At 43.3% G+C, this 22,109-nt stretch overlaps 1 protein-coding gene across 4 annotated transcripts in view; it reads left to right on the forward strand.

Moving 5' to 3' along the window:
- PDLIM5 (PDZ and LIM domain 5) overlaps positions 1 to 22,109 on the forward strand; it is a 565,292-nt gene that overhangs the window by 335,419 nt on the left and 207,764 nt on the right. For 3 of the 4 annotated variants that reach the window (XM_085641149.1, XM_085641151.1, XM_085641150.1), the window contains one exon: positions 17,835 to 17,957. The exons of the other annotated variant lie outside the window; for it this stretch is intronic. In XM_085641149.1, the coding sequence (XP_085497275.1) occupies positions 17,835 to 17,957 (123 nt within the window). The remainder of the gene's footprint in view (positions 1 to 17,834; positions 17,958 to 22,109) is intronic. 4 annotated transcript variants of the gene reach the window in all.

Consider the following 22,109-nt stretch of genomic DNA (forward strand, 5'->3'; position numbering starts at 1 on the left):
GCTAAGGCTTTATTACCAATATGAGAGAAGTCTGGCTTTTGCTATGGACTCTGTGAGCGCCCTACCCAGGGTATATTCTTTAATCATTTCTAAGGGACTTCTGCCTAGAGTCCAGTGGAAAGAACAGCACTGCTTTCTCCCTTTCAAAGGTGTCACTTTAGTTTTAGCAATATTGATTCTCAAAATGTTTTCTTTCGCCTATGCAATCAGTGCATTCAAATGACGTTGTAGATCGACTGGGGTAAGATCAAAAACAATTCTACTTCTGCATGTAAATCCTGAGCAGCAACACTTGAAGGACGATTCTTCATATTTGCAAACAGGCGTGGTAAATCATACAAATATATGAAGAGCAATAGAGGAACAATACACAGCCCTGTTTCAGGCCATTCCATGTAGAGATTTTAGGGGTTAACTCTTTGTTCCCTCCCAATATAATTGTGCACCAGGTGGAAGAGTGTAAAGTGCTAGTAACCAGTCACTGCAAATTTAAAGGTATTCCTAGCTTAACCAGTTTCTTCATAAGAGTTGGCCTGTCCATCCTGCTAAAAGCTGTCAGAAAACGAGGAAACCAGAGGACAGAATTTGTGATTTAAACACTACATACTTATCTATCATTGATTGCACAATTTCGACATTATCAGTTACTGAGAATTTAGCTCTAAAACGCACTTGTACATAGGGAATCAGTTCTGTTGCAGTGGTCCACTTTTCTAAGTGTTCCAGGACACTACAAGTGAAAGTCTTTCCTGCAGCATCAAGTACAGCAATCTGGCGATAATTATTGGGAATGGAGCAGGAGTCTTTTTTGTGTAGTGGAACCACTATACTTGAGGACCAAGACTACAGGATTTGACCAGTTTCATAGCAGTATGCAAACAGGGGTGATAAGAGCTTTCCGCAAGCTTCAGGGTCTTCTTTCAAAACTTTTAACGGGATCTGGTCTGGACCCATAGCTGCAGATGATCTTGCTCTTCATATGTATGTGAATATCTTCTTGTCTGCTAGTGGTTTTAGCTCCTCAAAATATGCTGGTTGATCAAGCGTTGAATATGACGCTTCTTGTTTGCTTTTGAGTCAACTTTTACTGAATTATAGTGATAAATATATTTAGACCATTCTGAAGCTGGAATTGAGACCATGACGGGAGCTTGTTAATTTCCACTGTATTTCTCAATTTTTTTGCCTCATATTCATAAAGTGTGTTTTGCAAACTTTTTCATATTTAGCCCCCAACCAGAAGCAATTATCTTGTTCAGAGTTCCAGTGAATCTGACCTTGTTTTAAGTCCAATAATGAGGTATTATTTCCTGCCTCTGGCATCAACTTTGGGGTTGTAGATCGATTGATATCCTTATGACTTTGTGGTCACTCCCAGGATAGAAATGACCAAAAAGTTGTGAAAACTAGGGAAACAAATCAAGACTGTAAATTATGTAATCAATAATTGAAGAACCTGTTGCCCCTCCTCTTCAAATGATGCAAGAATGTCCCTGTTCTTTTTGCCATTCAAAATCACTCAGTTGATGCCCGATACTAAATCGAGGAATAGTCTTCATCTTTTATCAGCGGGCAATGGGGGAAAAACGCTTTAGCTGGTGTGGTGCGAGGTATGCTCTATTAAGTATGACAAACTGTATGTTCTACAAGCGGGCATTATGGGAGACTTTGTGTGGGAATTTTAGGGCTCTGTCCCATTCAGAATCATGGAGTGCCCAACCTATATCCGCATACCATGTGTCTCGGAGGGAGGTAAGTGTAGTTCCTGTGTGATCTCTCATAGCCCTGTAGAGCCAGGTAATAAGACGACTTCCCATAGTGAGCAAAGCCTGAACAACTATATGTTTGGGAGGTTCAGTGTTCGCTATGGACCATTGTCCACGAGGAGCGTGCCTTATCCGGTAATACTTTTAAAACTGACCCTTGGAAGAGCAAAGTCATAGATTAGGTGGTCGATGGGAAGAAGCTGGCCATTGAGGAACAAGTCGCCCACTGTTGTGAGAGAGCAATTGTGCCAGGACATCAGATCCCTGATTGAACGAGAGCCAGAAAAAAGCGGGAGACCTTGCAAGAGGAAAGCCAGGGCATATGGGACCACGTGGCACGTAATGGCCAGCGTCCGTTGAAGGCATTTGTGAGCTATACATGCCAAGTGTGGCAGGAGCCAGGGGGTGGGGGGGTGGGTGGGGGAAGCTGCCTTACACAGCAAAAAGTTCTGCTGATCAGTGAGCCTGGGACCGTGTGGCCCTCTGACAGGTAACGCTGTGCCAGCCACTGAGAGATCCACTGTAGTCGGGCTGCTAGATAATATGCCTCAAACAAAGGTGCACCTAGACTTCCCCTCTCAACGAGCAGCTGCAATTTCTTTAGGGTTACTTGGTGGTGCCTGTTGTTTCAGATAAGCTCTCGCAGTAGAGAGTCCAGATTGTTGAAAAAAAATTGCTGGGGGGTATAACTGGAAGGTTGGTGAAATAAGGAAGGCGGGGTAGCAGGAACATTTAGGATAGGGCAATCTTGCCTGTGGGGCTAGCGAGAGTGATTTTCAGAATTAGACTTGGGTTTTTTAGGGCCGTGTAGGCCCTGTGGAGGTTACCTTCAAAAAGATCCATGGGAGAATGGTATAAGCGGACCCCTAGATAACTAGGGCCAGTGTCTCCTCATCTGAACCTCTACAGGGGGCCTCTCAAGGGAAACACTCTATTTCACCAAATTCACCTGTAATCCGGATATACAGCGAAGGTGCTTAACGTGTTGTGGATGTACGAGATGTCAGTGCTTATGTCTCTAATGTAAAGTAGCACATCGTCTGCATAAAGAGAAACTGCATGGGTTATGCCGTCACAAGGGATGCCTCATGCTCCTCCCTCCAAGTGGAGCCAGGAGGCCAAAGGCTCCTCTGTGAGCACAATTAGCAATGAGGAGAGGGGACAACCCTGTCTGGTACTTCTCTAGACTGGAAACGCCGGGGAGACCAAGCCGCCCTGTCGAACTCTAGATCCTGGAGTAGTGTATAGTAATTGTGTATATGACCAAAGGAACTCACCCACCCCCAACGTGGATAGAATCTGGAAGAGGTAATCCCATTCCAGGGTGTCAAATGCCTTCTCTAAATCAAGAATAGCACAAGCGACATAGGGGAATCGGCTGGGGGCCTGGTCCATTAGGTGGAAAAAGTGGCATGTATTGTGAGAAGTACTCTGTCCAGGGATGAAGCCGTTCTGGTCGGGGTGGACTAAGTCTTGCAGGAGTTGGGCATATCATTCAGCAAGTATCTTTCCCAGAATGTTATAGTCCATGCCGAGTATGGCAATGGGACAGTAGGGCACAAGAAGGGTCCGGTCACAGTCGGGCTTTGGTAGTGACGCAAGGACAGATTTCCAATGGGAAGGGGGCAGACTCTTAGTGCATAGGGGCTCCTCGTATACCTCAGCCAAGCGAGGTGCAAGGAGGGCATTCTCCTGTTGCTTTATGAGCAAAAACTATTTTTTTTCATTCAAATAGTGCGACTTCTACGTTTTTACTTTTAGGAAGGTGCTTAGCTCAGTGTAATAAATGCTTCAGTTGATGAGTGTGCCAGAACAACTCTACAAAGAAACACCGAAATCTCGGATGCTGTTTAAATTGTTAAACTAGTACTTGTTTCGAGTGACAGAAGAAGAAAAAGAAAAAAATGTGAGTGTTGTAAGCACTTCTCACTCTTCCTTGGATGAACCGCGATCATCGCCACCATGCACAGGATGATAAAATTGATATATTTTATCAGACTTATGTTCTTTGGATGGGAAAGTTTCCCACAGCAACTCTCTGATGTTGTTTCTGCTGCTGCTTAGCTATTTTTTGGGCTGTAAGTTCATCCAAAGTTTCTCCAAGTATAGTCTTGTGGGATTGGTTAAAATTAAATTGCAAGGTGCCAAATCCAATCCAATGGACAGTTACAAAGTGCATTGCACAATGGCATGACTTTTCAAGATAACTCGTTATGTCTAAGCCCTTCCTCTGCAGTGCGCCTGTGATGGCAAGGCAAGCCCAAGAGCAAAACCAAGACCGGAAGGAGGGTGCAGAACTGCCAAAGGATAGCCACCCTCCACTCCCGCACCTGCAAACAGAGGGAATTCCACCCAAGTCACAACAGGCTCATCCAAGCACCCTAGCGGTTGTGCCCCCAAGCAGCACAAAGCAACAGAAGGACGGCGGCTAAGGCAAAGAAGAACCGTGCCACCACAGCAACACAATGTTCATGGAGAAAGGCCGAAAAACTCCCTAACTGGTGAGCAGTACACTAAGCTACTTCATCTTCGGGGTTCCAGAACCATCGAGGCAACAAGCTTGCCAATAAGCTTGAACTGTCAGGAGGCTCAAGATCCTCTAGAAGCAATAGCACCCTACTGCTAAAGCCACAGCGTTTCGCCAGGAAGACAACCTACAACAGAGCTTTCTCTGGCATCGCCCCCAGAATCAGGAACTCTCTCCCCCCTGAAATAAGATTGACCCCCTCCACTACCTCCTTTAAGAAAAGTCAAACTTTTATTTATGAACCCATTTCTTGAATAGATCATCATCAGAATTCTGCTTCATGAGCTTGCTGTTCTCTTATCATGTATGTAAATTTACTATGTTCATTGATTTGTATGTGTCTGCCTCATTTACTTGTAAAGCGCTCGGATCTGCTGTAAAACACGCAGCAGATATCATTGCCCTCATTCTCGAGCAAGAGCCGGATATCATAATGCTGACCGAAACCTGGCTTAATGTCTCCTCTGCTCCTATCCTTGAGTTACTTGTCCAGCCTAGCTATGACATTATTAGGCTAGATAGATCTTGCGGGCAAGGGGGGGTATTGCTTGCATCTATCGCAGCAATCTTGTGGTTACACAACTTCATTCTGCAGCTCTCCCTGCATATGAATACCTATGCATCGAGGTCGCGAGCAAAACTAGACAAGTCTTCAAATTCCACTTGTTCTATCATCCCCCTAGAGACAATCTTTCCTTTAATGAACAGATTATGGAAAATATCTTTACCAACGCATTATGGAAACGCCCTGTACCTAGGTGCTCCAGTAGCTGTCATTAAAAAACGTCAGCACGCCCAGAATGCCGCAGCAAGACTGCTCACGGGGACGAAATCTAGGTGCTCGGCTAAACCTTCTCTCAAGGCTCTCCACTGGCTCCCCATCCAGGAGCGAATCGCCTTTAAAACCTTATGTATCTCTCATAAAATCTTACAAGGTAAAGGCCCACCTATACTAAAACCACTCATCAAACCCCATAAATCTACCAGACAGCTCAGGTCGGACTCCCTTTTTCTTGCTAGTGTCCCCAGAATAAGAAGATCACGCACGGGTGGGCGCCGCTTTGCATACAACGCACCCAAGCTCTGGAACAGCCTCCCCTTCAGCATTCGCACAGAAAACAATCTGCTTTCATTCCGCAGATTACTGAAAACTTGGCTCTTCCCCCAATAATCCTATACCAGGAGCACTTTCAGGCCGACACTATAGCGCTGGGACGCCCGAGGGTAGCTACGCGCTCTATAAAACCCAAATCAAATCAATCAAATCAAACGCAGATCATCACAGCACTCAGATCTTCCTTGGAGATTTTAACCTCCACTGGAATGACTAGAATGACCTTTCCGTAGATAGTCTAAAATCTTTCCTTTGTGAATTCGATCTAACCCAGATATGTGATAGCCCCACACATGTCAAAGGAGCTACCCTAGACCTAATCATTGGCAATCCGAAATCTGTTCAACTTGATTCTATCATCCCTTGTGACTGGACTGATCACCACTGCATCACCTTCCGCATCTCAGAATATGTTAGCACGAGCAAAGCTCAACCAAAAAAAAACCCAAACATTGGCAAAGATCATTGCGAAACATTAAGCTTGATGCCTTGACAACCCTTAGTAATACCTTAGTAATAACATACTACCCCCCGATGCTATGACCAGCATCCACGATCTCACTGAACACCCCAGTGGGTCCATTACAAGCATTCTAGACATGGTCGCCCCTTTACAGTTAAAAGGAATACCTTCCAAAGTCTCCAAACCCTGATACAAAGGCAGTCTAAACGATGAGAGAAGGAACCCGAGACAAGCGGAAAGAAATTGGAGCTCCTCGCCGTCCCTTGATCATTTCAAACATCTGAGATCACTAAGGAATATCTATAATAAGAGCATAAGGCTATGCAAAGCTAACTTTTTTACAAACCAACTGAACCTAGCAAAAAATCGACCAAAAAAACAGTTTGAAATTTTCAAATCTCAATCGAACAGCAATATCAACATCCCCCGGATCGGATCACGCCTATTGCAGAATTGTGAAGATTTCTCCTCTTTCTTCAACGGAAAAACATCTAAGTTGGAACATGAGCTGCAGCCTGCTTTGGAGCTCTTGCCAATCTCACCTCCTATCAGTTCATACCCCCCTCAATGTTTGGCACCGTCGCTCACTCCAGGTCTTACCCTCAAGAACAAAGCATCTTGGAGCGCTTTCGAAATCTTGGACGATAACATCATTCTCCAAATGCTCTCAGCATTGACATCATCCACCCACTTCTACGACCCTCTACCATCGAATTTCTTCAAGGACATCAGATTATCCCTACTCCCTCTTTGGGCCAAGATCGTCAATGCCTCACTGATTCAAGACTCTATCCCAGATTGTTTCAAAGCTGGACAGGTTACCCCCATTGCTAAAAAACAGACGGCAGACCAAGCCAACCTTTACAACTTCCGCCCACTCTCCAACATTTCGACCTTGGCCGATCGCATTGACAAATGTGTCCACCTTCAGCTTTGCAATCACATAGAACGCTTCCAGCTACTAGACCAATTCCAAACCGGCTTCCGTCACGGTCATAGTACAGAATCGGCCATCACCCACATTGTTGATGATGCACTCAAAATGCTGGATCAGAATGATTCTTGCCTTCTGATCCTTCACTACCTATCGTCATCTTTCAACACAGTCAAACATGACTTCTTACTCAACCTACTGGAACATAGGATGGGTTTTTCAAGGCCCGTCCTTAATTGGTTTGATTCTTTTCTCCACAATAGAACTCAAAGATTCAAGGTCAACCAATCTATTTCTAACCCTTCCTCAGTCAATCTCTGGGTTTCGCAAGGGTCTACACTCTCGCCAGCTCTCTTCAACCTGTTCATGGAGCCTCTAACTGAAATCTTAAAACTATCCAATATACACTATCATATGTATGCCGACGATACCCAACTGTACCTGAAAGTCACCTCCCCTGATATCAGCGCCCTCAACACTACCCTACTGAAAGCCCAAAACTGGTAACTCTATATGATCTCAAACTTAATGCTCTGAAAACAAAATTTCTTTTAATCGCCCCACCCAACCATTCTCCTGTCATCTTTAAATGTATGAATCATTAACAGCTCTTAACTGCATACCACACATCATTGACTCCACGAGTTCCTTGGGCATAATGCTCGACAAGAGCCTGGATACACACAAGCATTTTGCAGCCCTCACTAAGGGAGCCAACATCCGAAGGAGCATCCTAAGGAAAATTAATCCTTTTCTCCCACCCAACGACTTCAAATCCGCGGTGCAATCTCTGGTGATCTCCAAGTTGGACTACAGTAGTGCAACACCTCACTATACCTTGCACAAAAACGTGTTCTATTTGGTGGCTCCTGGTCCTCCAGAAGTACCAGCACCCTTCTACTGAAGCCGCAGAAATCCGTAAATTAAAAACATATGATCGAGCCTTCTCAGGTATCACCCCTAGAATTTGGTACTCCCTGCCTCCGGAAATCAGGGCGATCCCTCTACTATTAATTTAAAAAAGGAAGTTAACGCGTTTCTGATGAACACATTTTTGCCCTAGAATCCCCTTGCCTTGTACTCACTCAAAGAATTGTCTCCTCTCTGTTTTTACCTTTCTTTATCTGTCTTTTATCGTACTGATTGGATGCAATTTTGTACTCAATTTTATGCTTCAGCTACTCCTTTAGGACCTTGTAACATGCTTTGTTTATTCTTGCTCCTTTATTCCTCATGCTTTAGACTGTTTATGATTATGTATGTATGCCATGCCGACATAGTTTCCCTGCCCTGGCACTTCAGACAACCATGTTGTTTTATTTTAACTCTCTTTTTCGCTCACCTGTAAAGCGCTCTGATGCCCTCATGGATCTTGTTTGCACTAGATAAGACTTTTCAAATAAATAAATAAAATGATGAATTTCCAAAAAGGTATGAATTCTGTTCAATGCTCCTATGAGGGCTAAGGCTTTATTACCAATATGAGAGAAGTCTGGCTTTTGCTATGGACTCTGTGAGCGCCCTACCCAGGGTATATTCTTTAATCATTTCTAAGGGACTTCTGCCTAGAGTCCAGTGGAAAGGACAGCACTGCTTTCTCCTTTTCAAAGGTGTCACTTTAGTTTTAGCAATATTGATTCTCAAAATGTTTTCTTTCGCCTATGCAATCAGTGCATTCAAATGACGTTGTAGATCGACTGGGGTAAGATCAAAAACAATTCTACTTCTGTATGTAAATCCTGAGCAGCAACACTTGAAGGACGATTCTTCATATTTGCAAACAGGCGTGGTAGATCATGCAAATATATGAAGAGCAATAGAGGAACAATACACAGCCCTGTTTCAGGCCATTCCATGTAGAGATTTTAGGGGTTAACTCTTTGTTCCCTCCCAATATAATTGTGCACCAGGTGGAAGAGTGTAAAGTGCTAGTAACCAGTCACTGCAAATTTAAAGGTATTCCTAGCTTAACCAGTTTCTTCATAAGAGTTGGCCTGTCCATCCTGCTAAAAGCTGTCAGAAAACGAGGAAACCAGAGGACAGAATTTGTGATTTAAACACTACATACTTATCTATCATTGATTGCACAATTTCGACATTATCAGTTACTGAGAATTTAGCTCTAAAACGCACTTGTACATAGGGAATCAGTTCTGTTGCAGTAGTCCACTTTTCTAAGTGTTCCAGGACACTACAAGTGAAGATCTTTCCTGCAGCATCAAGTACAGCAATCTGGCGATAATTATTGGGAATGGAGCAGGAGTGTTTTTTTGTGTAGTGGAACCACTATACTTGAGGACCAAGACTACAGGATTTGACCAGTTTCATAGCAGTATGCAAACAGGGGTGATAAGAGCTTTCCGCAAGCTTCAGGGTCTTCTTTCAAAACTTTTAACGGGATCTGATCTGGACCCATAGCTGCAGATGATCTTGCTCTTCATATGTATGTGAATATCTTCTTGTCTGCTAGTGGTTTTAGCTCCTCAAAATATGCTGGTTGATCAAGCGTTGAATATGACGCTTCTTGTTTGCTTTTGAGTCAACTTTTACTGAATTATAGTGATAAATATATTTAGCCCATTCTGAAGCTGGAATTGAGACCACGACAGGAGCTTGTTTATTTCCACTGTATTTCTCAATTTTTTTGCCTCATATTCATAAATTGTGTTTTGCAAACTTTTTCATACTTAGCCCCCAACCAGAAGCAATTATCTTGTTCAGAGTTCCAGTGAATCTGACCTTGTTTTAAGTCCAATAATGAGGTACCATTTCCTGCCTCTGGCATCCACTTTGGGGTTGTAGATCGATTGATATCCTTATGACTTTGTGGTCACTCCCAGGATAGAAATGACCAAAAAGTTGTGAAAACTAGGGAAAAAAATCAAGACTGTAAATTATGTAATCAATAATTGAAGAACCTGTTGCCCCTCCTCTTCAAGTGATGCAAGAATGTCCCTATTTTTTTGCCATTCAAAATCACTCAGTTGATGCCCGATACTAAATCGAGGAATAGTCTTCATCTTTTATGAGCGGGCAATGGGGGGAAAACGCTTTAACTGTTGTGGTGCGAGGTATGCTCTATCGAGTATGGCAAAATTTATGTTCTACAAGCGGGCATTATGGGAGACTTTGTGTGGGAATTTTAGGGCTCTGTCCCATATCATGGAGTGCCCAACCTATATCCGCATACCATATGTCTCGGAGGGAGGTAAGTGTAGTTCCTGTGTGATCTATCATTGCCCTGTAGAGCCAGGTAATAAGACGACTTCCCATAGTGAGCAAAGCCTGAACATCTGTATGTGTGGGAGGTTCAGTGTTCGCTATGGACCATTGTCCACGAGGGGCGTGCCTTATCCAGTAATACTTTAAAAACTGACCCCTTGGAAGAGCAAAGTCATAGATTAGGTGGTCGATGGGAAGAAGCTGGCCATTGAGGAACAAGTCGCCCACTGTTGTGAGAGAGCAATCGTGCCAGGACATCAGATACCTGATTGAACAAGAGCCAGAAAAAAGCGGGAGTCCTCACAAGAGGAACGCCAGGGCATATGGGACCACGTGGCACGTAATGGCCAGCGTCCATTGAAGGCATTTATGAGCCAAGCGTGGCAGGAGCCGTGGGGGGGGGGTGGGAATCTGCCTTACACAGCAAAAGGTTCTGCTGATCAGTGAGCCTGGGACCGTGTGGCCCTCTGACAGGTAGCGCTGTGCCAGCCTCTGAGAGATCCACTGTAGTCGGGCTGCTAGATAATATGCCTCAAACAAAGGTGCACCTAGACTTCCCCTCTCAACGGGCAGCTGCAATTTCTGTAGGGTTATTTGGTGGTGCTTGTTGTTTCAGATAAGCTCTCACTGTAGAGAATCCAGATTGTTGAAAAAAATTGCTGGGGGGTATAACTGGAAGGTTGGTGAAATAAGGAAGGCGGGGAGCATGAACATTTTGGATAGGGCGATCTTGCCTGTGGGGCTAGCGAGAGTGATTTTCAGAATTAGACTTGGGTTTTTTAGGTACCTTCAAAAAGATCCACGGGAGAATGGTATAAGCGGATCCCTAGAAAACTAGGGCCAGTGTCTCCTCATCTGAACCTCTACAGGAGACCACTCAAGGGAAACACTCGATTTCACCAAATTCACCTGTAATCTGGATATACAGCGAAGGGCCTTAACGTGTTGTGGATGTACGAGATGTCAGTGCTTACGTCTCTAATGTAAAGTAGCAGATCGTCTGCATAAAGAGAAACTGCATGGGTTATGCCGTCGAGAGGGATGCCTCATGCTCCTCCCTCCAGGTGGAGCCAGGAGGCCAGAGGCTCCTCTGCGAGCATAATTAGCAATGAGGAGAGGTGACAACCCTGTCTGGTACTCCTCTCGACTGGAAACGCCGGGGAGACCAAGCCTCCCAGGCGAACTGTAGATCCGGGAGCAGTGTATAGTAATTGTGTATATGGCCAAAGGCGCTCACCCACCCACAACGTGGACAGTATCTGGAAGAGGTAATCCCATTCCAGGGTGTTAAATGCCTTCTCTAAATCGAGAATAGCACAAGCGGCATAGGGGAATCGGCTGGGGGCCTGGTCCATTAGGTGGAAAAAGTGGCATGTCTTGTGAGAAGTACTCTGTTCAGGGATGAAGCCATTCTAGTCGGGTGGACTAAGTCTGGCAGGAGTTGGGCATATCGTTCAGCAAGTATCTTTCCCAGAATTTTATAGTCCATGCCGAGTATGGCAATGGGACAGTAGGGAACAAGAAGGGTCCGATCACAGTCGGGCTTTGGTAGTGACGCAAGGACAGATTTCCAATGGAAAGGGGGCAGACTCTTAGTGCGTAGGGGCTCCTCATATACCTCATCCAAGCGAGGTGCAAGGAGGGCGTCCTCCTGTTGCTTTATGAGCAAAAACTTGTTTTTTTCATTCAAATAGTGCGACTTTTACGTTTTTTCATTGTCATGATAGCAGGTGACTGCCAGTGATATACTGCAGGAACAAAACCTTAATTACTTTTAATGAATTAAACAGGAAGGTGCTTAGCTCAGTGTAATAAATGCTTCAGTTGATGAGTGTTCCAGAACAACTCTACAAAGAAACACCGAAATCTCGGATGCTGTACACATTTTTAAACTAGTACTTGTTTCGAGTGACAGAAGAAGAAAAAGAAAAAAATGTGAGTGTTGTAAGCCCTTCTCACTCTTCCTTGGACGAATCGCGATCATCGCCACCATCCACAGGATGATGAAATTTATTTATTTTATCAGACTTATGTTCATTGGATGGTAAAGTTTCCCACAGCAACTCTCTGATGTTGTTTCTGCCGCTGCTTAACTATTTTTTGGGCTGAAAGTTCATCCAAATGAGCCCTCGTTTCAGTTTCTCCAAGTATAGTCTTGTGGGATTGGTTAAAATTAAATTGCAAGGTGCCAAATCCAATCCAATGGATAGTTACAAAGTGCATTGCACAATACCATGACTTTTCAAGATAACTCGTTCTGTCTAAGCCCTTCCTCTGCAGTGCGCCGGTGACGGCAAGGCAAGCCCAAGAGCCAAACCAAGACCGGAAGGAGGGTGCAGAACTGCCAAAGGATAGCCACCCTCCACTCCCGCAACTGCAAACAGAGGGAATTTCACCCAAGTCACAACAGGCTCATCCAAGCACCCTAGCGGTAGTGCCCCCCAAGCAGCACAAAGCAACAGAAGGACGGCGGCTAAGGCAAAGAAGAACAGTGCCACCACAGCAACACAATGTTCATGGAGAAAGGCAGAAAAACTCCCTAACTGGTCAGCAGTACACTAAGCTACTTCATCTTTGGGGTTCCAGAACCAGCGAGGCAACAAGCTTGCCAATAAGCTTGAACTGTCAGGAGGCTCAAGATCCTCTAGAAGCAATAGCACCCTACTGCTAAAGCCACAGCGTTTCGCCAGGAAGACAACCTACAACAGAGCTTTCTCTGGCATCGCCCCCAGAATCAGCGACTCTCTCCCCCCTGTAATGAGATTGACCCCCTCCACTATCTCCTTTAAGAAAACAGTCAAACTTTTATTTATGAAAACATTTCTTGAATAGATCATCAGAATGTTGCTTCATGAGCTTGCTGTTCTCTTATCCTGTATGTAAATTTACTATGCTTATTGATTTGTATGTGTCTGACTCATTTACTTGTAAAGCGCTCTGATACCTGCAAGGGTCACGTTCGTGCTATATAAAACTTTTGAAATAAATAAAACAAACAAGGCAGCAGCATAGTGCCCAGTGGGGGGGGGGCACGAGTACGATCAGGAAAACAAAGGAAGGACACCTTTATGATTCTATTACAACCAGAAAAGTGAGCCACCCTTCATATGTGCATGACCGCTAAATATAGTAAAGTCTAAATACAGAAAGGCTGGTCACATTCGGATGCATGCGTGGTACAAATGTCCTTTTAGAAATGTGCCTGGAAGGTCAGATTTTTCCATATAAAAGCTATTTATTTTCTTTTAAAAGTATTTTCCCACAGTGCCTTAGAAAACGGCGGTTTATACATTCCAGAAAAGATTGCTGTACAAGTAAACAAAAATGCACTTCCATAATGAACGCTCTACACTACAGCCAGAAAGCTGTTCCTTGAAGTATCATTAGGCTAGGTTGAGATTGAACTGAGCTCACACTGTTGAGCATTGTATCCGATCTAAAGGCTATGAGCAACTGAGTAGGCCTGGGCAAAATGTGTGCAATTTCCTTATTGGTAACAACACAAAATTTTCAAAAAATTATACAAATTATGTGTTATTGTACGAAATGCCAACTACGGCATTTTGCTCAATGTTTTAGAGCAAAATGTAGCCTGATGTCCATATTTTGCACAAGGATGCATTTCACTCTTTAAAAAAGTGCAAAATCGCATTAGATTCAAGCAACTGCTCATGTTTGGTTCTCATTCATGTTCTTCCCATGCTTTCGCAAAAGGGATTTTACCCAAATGGTCTTCATTACGTCACATGGTATAATGCCAAACTCTCAGGCATTCCGCATGACAGTCTTAGTGTGAAAAGCCGGATATGATGTGAGATTACACGGGTTTAAATTAAATGAAGTTTCACCGAGGCCTACGTCTGGCAAACAGATTCAAAAGTAGCTCCTTGTGTGTAACTGTGCATGCATTGTGTTGGAATTGCAGTGAGCCAATGAACCATCAAAGTGTACTTTTTAGATAGACTTACCAGCTGCCATAACCACTCCCATTCTAACATCCAGAACTCACACCAAGTTCATCAGTTTGCTCTATACGCGCATCACACATGCTACATAAATTTTCTCATCCACTCACTCCCATTATTAGAACAAGCTACTATTATTTATAAAACTTTTAACACTAGTTCTCTTTTACCCAACTTAATTCAGTTATTCAATCTCTGAACCTCACGGGCAAACCAGAGTTTCTTAAGATCCTACCATTTTTTTATTCTTGTTTATTAACAATATGTGTATAGCGCAAACCTAGCCACTTGTGCAGCATAGAGCTTCATACGTAACCAGAAAACATATTAAGGCTACAACATAGAGTTGAGAAGAGATGGTGAGATGTACTACTGTTACGAAAGATGTTTAAAGAAATTATGAAATTCAGGAGCTATAATTACCTGAGTAGCTATAACTTATGTCCCCGCAATGTACTGCTTATGACCGCATATATTACTTCACTCATGACATGGTCAGTGACATCACTGATGACATCTCATATGATATCACTGATAACATCATCTAGTGTCATCTAAAAGTTTGTGTGTTAAATGTATATGCTAAGGTACCACAAAAGTTAAATTAGTATACTTTGTGTACTACTAATGAGTGATTCCTTTTTAGGTCTCGTGTGCGTTGCAGCGCAAAGCTGTCTGCACACCGTTGCTCCTGCTTTTGATGTTAGTGTGTGGTGGCAGCCTCTTTTGTGCTTCTTTGCTACTGCCTGCAATAGCTTGATTGTTTTGTTTCCCTACTAGTGATGGCTGTGTGTTCGTGCCATTGTGTCACACGATCCTTTTCCTGAATTTGAATGCCCCTGGCTGTATGCAGCTTCTGCCCGTATCTACTTCTCAGAATTTTTCATGACTGGAGCCCGTATCCAGAAAACTAATTACTCTGTACTGACAAGAGACAAACACAGTGAAATGTGGAGTGCACAGGGCGCATAGTTCTGCTTTCTGCCTCACCTGCCATTGACCCAGCCCCACACACCCTTGATTGTCCCTCCGTTTCTGTGCGCCTCCTACTATGCTTCTTGGCACAGTGGTATGTATCGATTCCCGGCAGCAGACATCCAAATGAATCCGGTGGGTCAGTTAAGCGCTGCTCTCGAATTTCCTTGTGGCTTTGCAAATGAAAACACAAACACTCCACAGTTTTTTTGTGCTGTGCTTTTCATGCGTAGCAATCCTTATCACTGGTCACGTTCTACCATACTACACCTAGAACAAGTCTGCTCGAGAAGCCGTGTAAACCTGACAGTTTACACCCGCGTGGTGTCGCGCAAGAGGGCTTAGAGAGTTCTCTGGATTCACTTCTTCCGCGTGACAAGCATTAACTTTTCCACGCCCCAACAGTGTGCTAACCTCTTCTTGTTTTCACTGCCATTTTTCTCATTGTTTGTCTATAAGAGCATGTCATCACCCCGAGCAACGCACGCACAGCTTCAGTTGTGCTGCAAACGTGTAATCACATAGGGCGGCAACACCTTGGTCTAAGGCTTCTCCTGAGCCAGACATAGCTGGAGCCCAGAGCATCGCTGCCATTACCTGATCCAGACTGCACTGAATATGCACTGCATTTACAACCTTAAAGGTCGAAGTGCAGTGAAGTCAGCAGGTGAGCAGGGGCGGGAGTAAAAGGTGAGGGTGTTGATATGGGGTGATCACTATATTGCATTAGTACACCTGATCTGTTGCACCATCTGCCCTTCACGTGCATGCATCTGTAAACATCTGTAAACATCAGTAAAAACGGAAAACTGTGAGCCTTACTTATGTTATGACAAACAAGGGGATACTGCGGTTATTGTATACAATCAGTGCTATTCACATTGCAAATAACAATGCCTTTTATTTTTGTTGGCACTGTAAATGAGAATGCCTTTTATTTAAGTTTTAAAAACAGAAATATAAGGAATTGTTATTTGCAATGTAAATAGCTCAAACTCGCGTAAATGCGAGACCTATTCCATTGAGATGAAATACCGCCGGTGCACGGGTTCCTTTATTTGGTGACAAACGTTGTCTGTTTTTAGGTGAAGTTGCTGTCCGTTCAGTATTCTGAGGTGCTTTCATCTGCGCCAGTCGGGGTGTTTGCTCTTTGACCTATTATCTAAAGCACTCTTTCTGTTGTTATAGATGGTGAGGTTCTTTGCATTTTTTTAGCTATTAGTATTGTAAATAACAATGCGGTACAAAAGGGGGTGGTGATGGACGGAGCATCAGAACCAATCAAACACTCACACCCAGTCAACAGATCTAGGTTTGATCCATCACCGTTCTTTAGCCCACTCTGCCACCCCAGTTCAGACATGGCCATATGCAAATCAGTCTGACCCTGTGCCTCATGGGAACATTCCAGCCCGAACTGCCAAGCCATACCTTCCCTGGACCGGAAACAAGCTTCCTAGGACCGGTTTCTGGCATTTCAGCCGTCTTCAGCCAGGCTTGCTTGAATCCAGTGGCAAAGTGAGCAAGGAACTCACGTCTGAGCATACCCTGCCAACTCATGGCGAACAACGCGGTACAAAAGGGGGTGGTGATGGACGGAGCATCAGAACCAATCAAACGCTCACAGCCAGTCAACAGATCTAGGTTTGATCCATCACCGTTCTTTAGCCCACTCTGCCACCCCAGTTCAGACATGGCCTTGTATTTATGTTTTAAAACCCAAAACATAAATAGAAGGCATTGTCATTTACAATGCCAATAGCTCAAAATCGTGTGAATGCGAGACCTATTGCATTGCAAATGCTTGTTTGACATAGTTTGTGAGACGCTGTATGACTGTGTGTATCGTGTGTGAGTGGATGTCTGAGTGACTGTACAGGTGTATGAGTAGCTGTGTGGTTGACAGTGGCTGTGTGCGTGGCGGCATTGGTGAGTGGGTGTTGGTGGCTGTATGGGTGTGTGAGTGAGTAGCTGTGTCAGTGGCGGTATGGGTGGGTGTGTCAGTGACTGTATGGCTGAGTAGGTGTCTTAGTGACTGGGTGTTAAGTGGCTGTATGAGTGAGTTAGTGGCTGTTTGATTGAGTGCTTGGTTAAGTGAGTTGGTGTGTGAGTGGCTGTATGTAAGAGTGAGTGGCTGTGTGAGTGGTTGTATGGGTGAGTGGCTCTGTTGGGAGGCTGTATGGGTGAGCGAGTGAGTGGGTTGGTGTGTGGGTGGCTGCATAGATGAATAATCCCATCAGAGAACAGAGGTGTAAAAATGCAACCTTGCTTGTGTCACCCACCATCTGAAATCCTTATCTTGTCTTCAGTTTTCATCTACAAGTGCCCAAATCCCTTGGTGCAACTCAAATTCTACCAAGGTCTTTGGAATTAATAAAGAGGAACTCAAGACACATTTTTCTATGCATATAATGCAGTAGAGGTTGCAGTGTATCTTTTCTGTTTTAAATCAGTGGCTTTAAACTTAACATGTATGTTTAAGTTCTAAAGTTGGTTAAAGGTATGTGTACAGGTATTTTCATGCAATACATTTTCATTGTTATGTTGCATATTTTGATGATGTTACTGTTTTAGCTAGACAATCACTGTCAACTTTCTTACTTATTTGAACCTTTATGCTGACATTGAATGTGAATTTGGTATCCAGTGTCCCTTCCAGACTACCTTTGCAAATAATACATGATAAAGACGTAAAGCTGAAAATAAGTGGAGAACTTGCCTTTTTTCTTCTCTGTAGATGAGTAATGGAATAATTGATACAATTCATTTTGCTTTTGGAGGTGTGCACTTAATCTGATATGATTTCCTCATGTTTGCTCTTTGATGTTGTATCTTTAACCATCTTTACTTTTTCCTGGTGTTTGGTAGACGGTCCTCTTCTTTCAGCTCTTCAGTTGCAGAACCTGTTCTTCCTTCTTCTCCACCTCTTCCTCCTTCTCTTTCTACTAGATTATCTCTTGGAGCTAACCTCGCAACCTCCTCTCCAGGAAGGTAAATGAGTGCTGTGCTGTAACTATTCAAAACTTCAAATGTAGTAGCAACCTGGGGAAACACTGCTAGGAATAGTTTCTGTCGACTCAGTGCTGTCATGGAAATAGTGTTAGTTTACCTTGATTATGTGATTTTTATTTTAAAACTCATTGAAGGTACAAAAGCCATTTATTACAGCCTTATAGCCCGTGGCGAAGGGTTGTACTGGTTGCCAAAGGCCCTTAACTGCCTCTAAAGGGGGAGTGGGCCATTAACAACCAAAATAGCTTGAGACCGAAAGGCTGTTATTCTTTTAGAACATTCCACCCACTGAGGGTGACATTTTCTAAATTGAAAAGGGGAAACAGAAAGAGAAACATTGAAATGTTGAAGCAGAGGCTTATACCAGCCATTATTAGCCCTCAACTACTTCATTGTCTTCAGTAGAGCTCCCAACTTTCCAATGTTCTAATATGATATATAGTATTTTTTAAAGCCTATGTCAACTATAGATTAACAGCAGAGGACTTACTAACCGCTCATCCCAAATGTGAGCACTATAATAAAGACAAACCAGTAACAAGAGTATCAAGATAATTCTTCATTCAAAGGGTGCCATATCAGACACACATCTTACTACCGTACCATACCTCAAGTGGAGAAAAGAGAAACCCCACCCAAAACAATACATATTTGGTCTGGACATAGTCTTGAATATGGTCAAGTAACAACAAATATAAGCAAATTGAACTGTGATTGTTAGAAATTTAGTTGCTGGTTGACCGGGGTGTGAGCCCTGGTCAAGTAGCAACCTCAATCCTAGTCAGGGTAAGGCACAAGTAAACCCCAAATTAACCTGTGCTCAACCCCCTGGTAGCTTGGCACAGAGCACTCCCACTTAGAGGCAATGTGTAAAGGATTTGTGCAACACTTCAAATACTAAAACAGTGAAAACAATACACAAAAATCCCACACCAGGTTAGAAAAATAGAGCTTAATTTAATAAATAAAAAAATACCAAATGACAAAAATCCAATCAGTAGAACCGGAGTTATGAATGTTTGAACAATAAACTGCAATATAGCGCATATAAGCATAGATCACCAACCGCCGCTATTTGGTTGCGCTGGACCGGGTCAAAGTCAAACATCCAGGCCGACCACAATGTGCGGGTTGGATATAGTCTCAGTTTAGTCCCACTGAGGATTTACTCTCTCAAGCTTTGTGCAAGAGTCCCGTTCGCGTTGGAGAGGGGAGCAAGAAGAGCGCCGCTGTTAGTGGTGGGCATGACGCGAGGAGCAGGTTGGACTTCGAAGACGGGTGGGCTAGAGCCTCACATTGGCGGAATTCTGTTGCGATTGTTGCTTGCTCTGCGAAGTGATGGGCTGGCTGTGGCATGCATCGATTTTTGGTGCGAGCAGCCCGGTTCTGGTGCGAATGGGCCTGGTGGTGAGGGGCCCAAATGCTTGAATTCAAGAGCTCAAGACCAACACCAAGGGTCCAGGACCTGAGAGGCACCACTTGAGGCTCAGAAATGTGTGAAGACGGGTCCAGGAGATGTTGGGGCGCCTCTTTTGTCACTGAGGCACAGATCAGGAGGCCAGCAGACTAACCCTATGAGTCACTCTGGGGTCCTGGGTTCAAGGTGAATTGCAGGTCCAGTTCTTCCTTCCCAGGTCAGTAGCTCATTCAGAGAAGCAGTCCAGCAGAGTGGCAGTCCTTTCAGGAGCACAGCAGTCCTTTCTGGCAGAGTATCCACAGGTCCAGAAATGTAATGATGAGTTGGTGTCTGAGGTCCTTCTTTATACCTTGGTGCCCTGGTTCTGGAAGGTGGGAGAAGATTCTAGGTGGTGACTTTGAAGTGCATGGAATTCCCTACCTCCCCTTCCCTGACTCCAAGCTGGCTGAAGTGACAATGCAGGGTTGTTAGGCCCTTTGCGTGGAGACATGACACAGCCTATTCAGGTATAAGTGAGTCTGGGCCCGGCTCCTCCCTCCTATCCTGTCAGTAAAGGCCCATCTAGTCCCACCTAAGCTCCCATTCTGTGTGGCTGTCTAGGAGGAATACACAAAGGCCAACTGCCAACTATACCCAGGAATGTGGTCAGAGACAGGCTGTAGGCACCAAATGGCTAAGGCAAGAAAATACCAACTTTCTAAAAGTGGCATTTTCAGAAGTGCAATTTCAAATCCGAATTCACCATAAGTTAGGATTTTAAATTGTGATTCCAGAGATACCCAACGTGAAGGGGGTTATCTCTTACCATTTGAAAATTTCACTTATAAAATGTAATAAGGCAACTCCAATGTTATTCTATGAGAGAGACAGACCTTGCAGTCTTAAAAAAAAAATGTAGGTGTTTTTCACTACCAAGACATGCAAAACTTAAAAGTACATTTCCATCCTTTTACATATAGTGCACACTGCCTTATGGGCCGCCCAGGGACTACCCTAGGGGTGACTTATACGTATAAAAAGGGAAGGTTTGGGCCTGAAAAAAGATTTTGTTTGCCAGGTCAACATAGCAGTTTAAATCTGTGCACACAGGCTCTGCAGTGGCAGGCCTGAGACATGTTCAAAGGGCAAACACAAGGAGATGATGGATGGAGTGCTGAAACTTTTCAAACACTCTCCCCCAGTCACAGATCTGGGTTGAATCCATCATTGTTCTTTAGCTCACTTTGCCACCAAAGGGCTACTTAAGTGGGTAGCACAATCAGTCCTGTATGTCCACTAGTAGCATTTCATTTACAGGCCCTGGGTACCTGTAGTCCCACCTTACTAGGGACTTACAAGTAAATTAAGTATGCCAATTGGGTATAAGCCAGTGTTACCATGTTTTAGGGGGAGAGCGCAAAGACAAAACCAAATTTAGCAAAAAGTAGGAGGAGGAAGGCAAAATATTTGGGGGGGACCCTGCTGAGAGGGCCACTGCCAACAGTGATCATTCGAACCCTGAGGTCCGATTCTATTACCAATGTAAAGGACAAAGTTAATAGTTAAATTGGTAATATGCTATCAAAATTGCTATATGTTTTGCAATGATGAGATCCATACAAAAAGTATATTGTGAAGTTTTGAATGCAATCTTAAATAAACATTGCGATCCAATAGCGAAATGTTGTTTCTTGACGGTGTGCTCCAGATCAAATATAAAATGTTTTAATACCTCAATTTAAATGTAATCATTTCCATTAAAGTGTTGGCCGAATTTTGAGACTATATATACATTCAGTCAGGTGTATGGTGTTTATGTTGCTCTCAGGTGGATTTTTTTTTTTAATTCTGCAAGCATAAAAGCTTTCCTTGTGCCCCATTGAACAGTATGAATTAAGAGATTGCAGTGGCTCTATCTAGTAGGTAATACACAGGGCAACATTTTCAGTGAAGTGTTTCTGCAAGACTGAGCAGCAAAAGTGCAGCACTAATTGAAAATTGGTTGAAATAATAATTTTAACAAATGAAATGAGTTGTGAAAATGTTGCATCTTTGAGGCCTATGAAGTGTGGTTTAGTCATGGGAAATGAGTTTCATGTTTTAAAAGGAATTTTTAATGTAAGAAACACAGGAAAAATTCAAGTTGTGGAAGTTATCACCAATCCATGCTTATTTGAAAACTAAAACTATTAATTTAAAAAGTAACTTTTTACAACTTACTATAAATGAAAAATAAGTTTGCAGACCTTAAAATAGATTATATCACTTTGTATATGCCTTCTATGTGATGATTATGGCTTCCCCCTCCATGTAAATAAGTTACCTGGGAGCTGAGAGATGCCGGAACTTAACTTGTCAGACAAGATAATTTTAGATGTTTTAGGTCACTAATGTGGCTGGATGGTGGATAGTGGGATATAGTTTTGAAACACGTTTAATCTTGGGTAAGAAAAACAGGCTGATTTGACAAGAGTACGACGAGCATGGTGTACAAAAGATAAAAGGAGATTGGTTGTTAGAATTCTGAGTATTCTCATACTGTTTTTGGTGAAGTACTAAATATGAAACAAAAGTACCTTTGCTTGGTAACTTTACAGTGTCTTGTAAACCAATATTTTAAATCAATCTGAAATAGAATACATTTCAAAATTTCAAATGTCAATCCTTTCGCCATTTGTATATTCATGACTGCATTTTATCATTCTGATAACATCACCTTTACAAATATTTATTGA

This window comes from Triturus cristatus, chromosome 2_2, assembly GCF_964204655.1.
Source record: "Triturus cristatus chromosome 2_2, aTriCri1.1, whole genome shotgun sequence".
In the NCBI taxonomy this organism is placed as follows: Eukaryota; Metazoa; Chordata; class Amphibia; order Caudata; family Salamandridae; genus Triturus; species Triturus cristatus.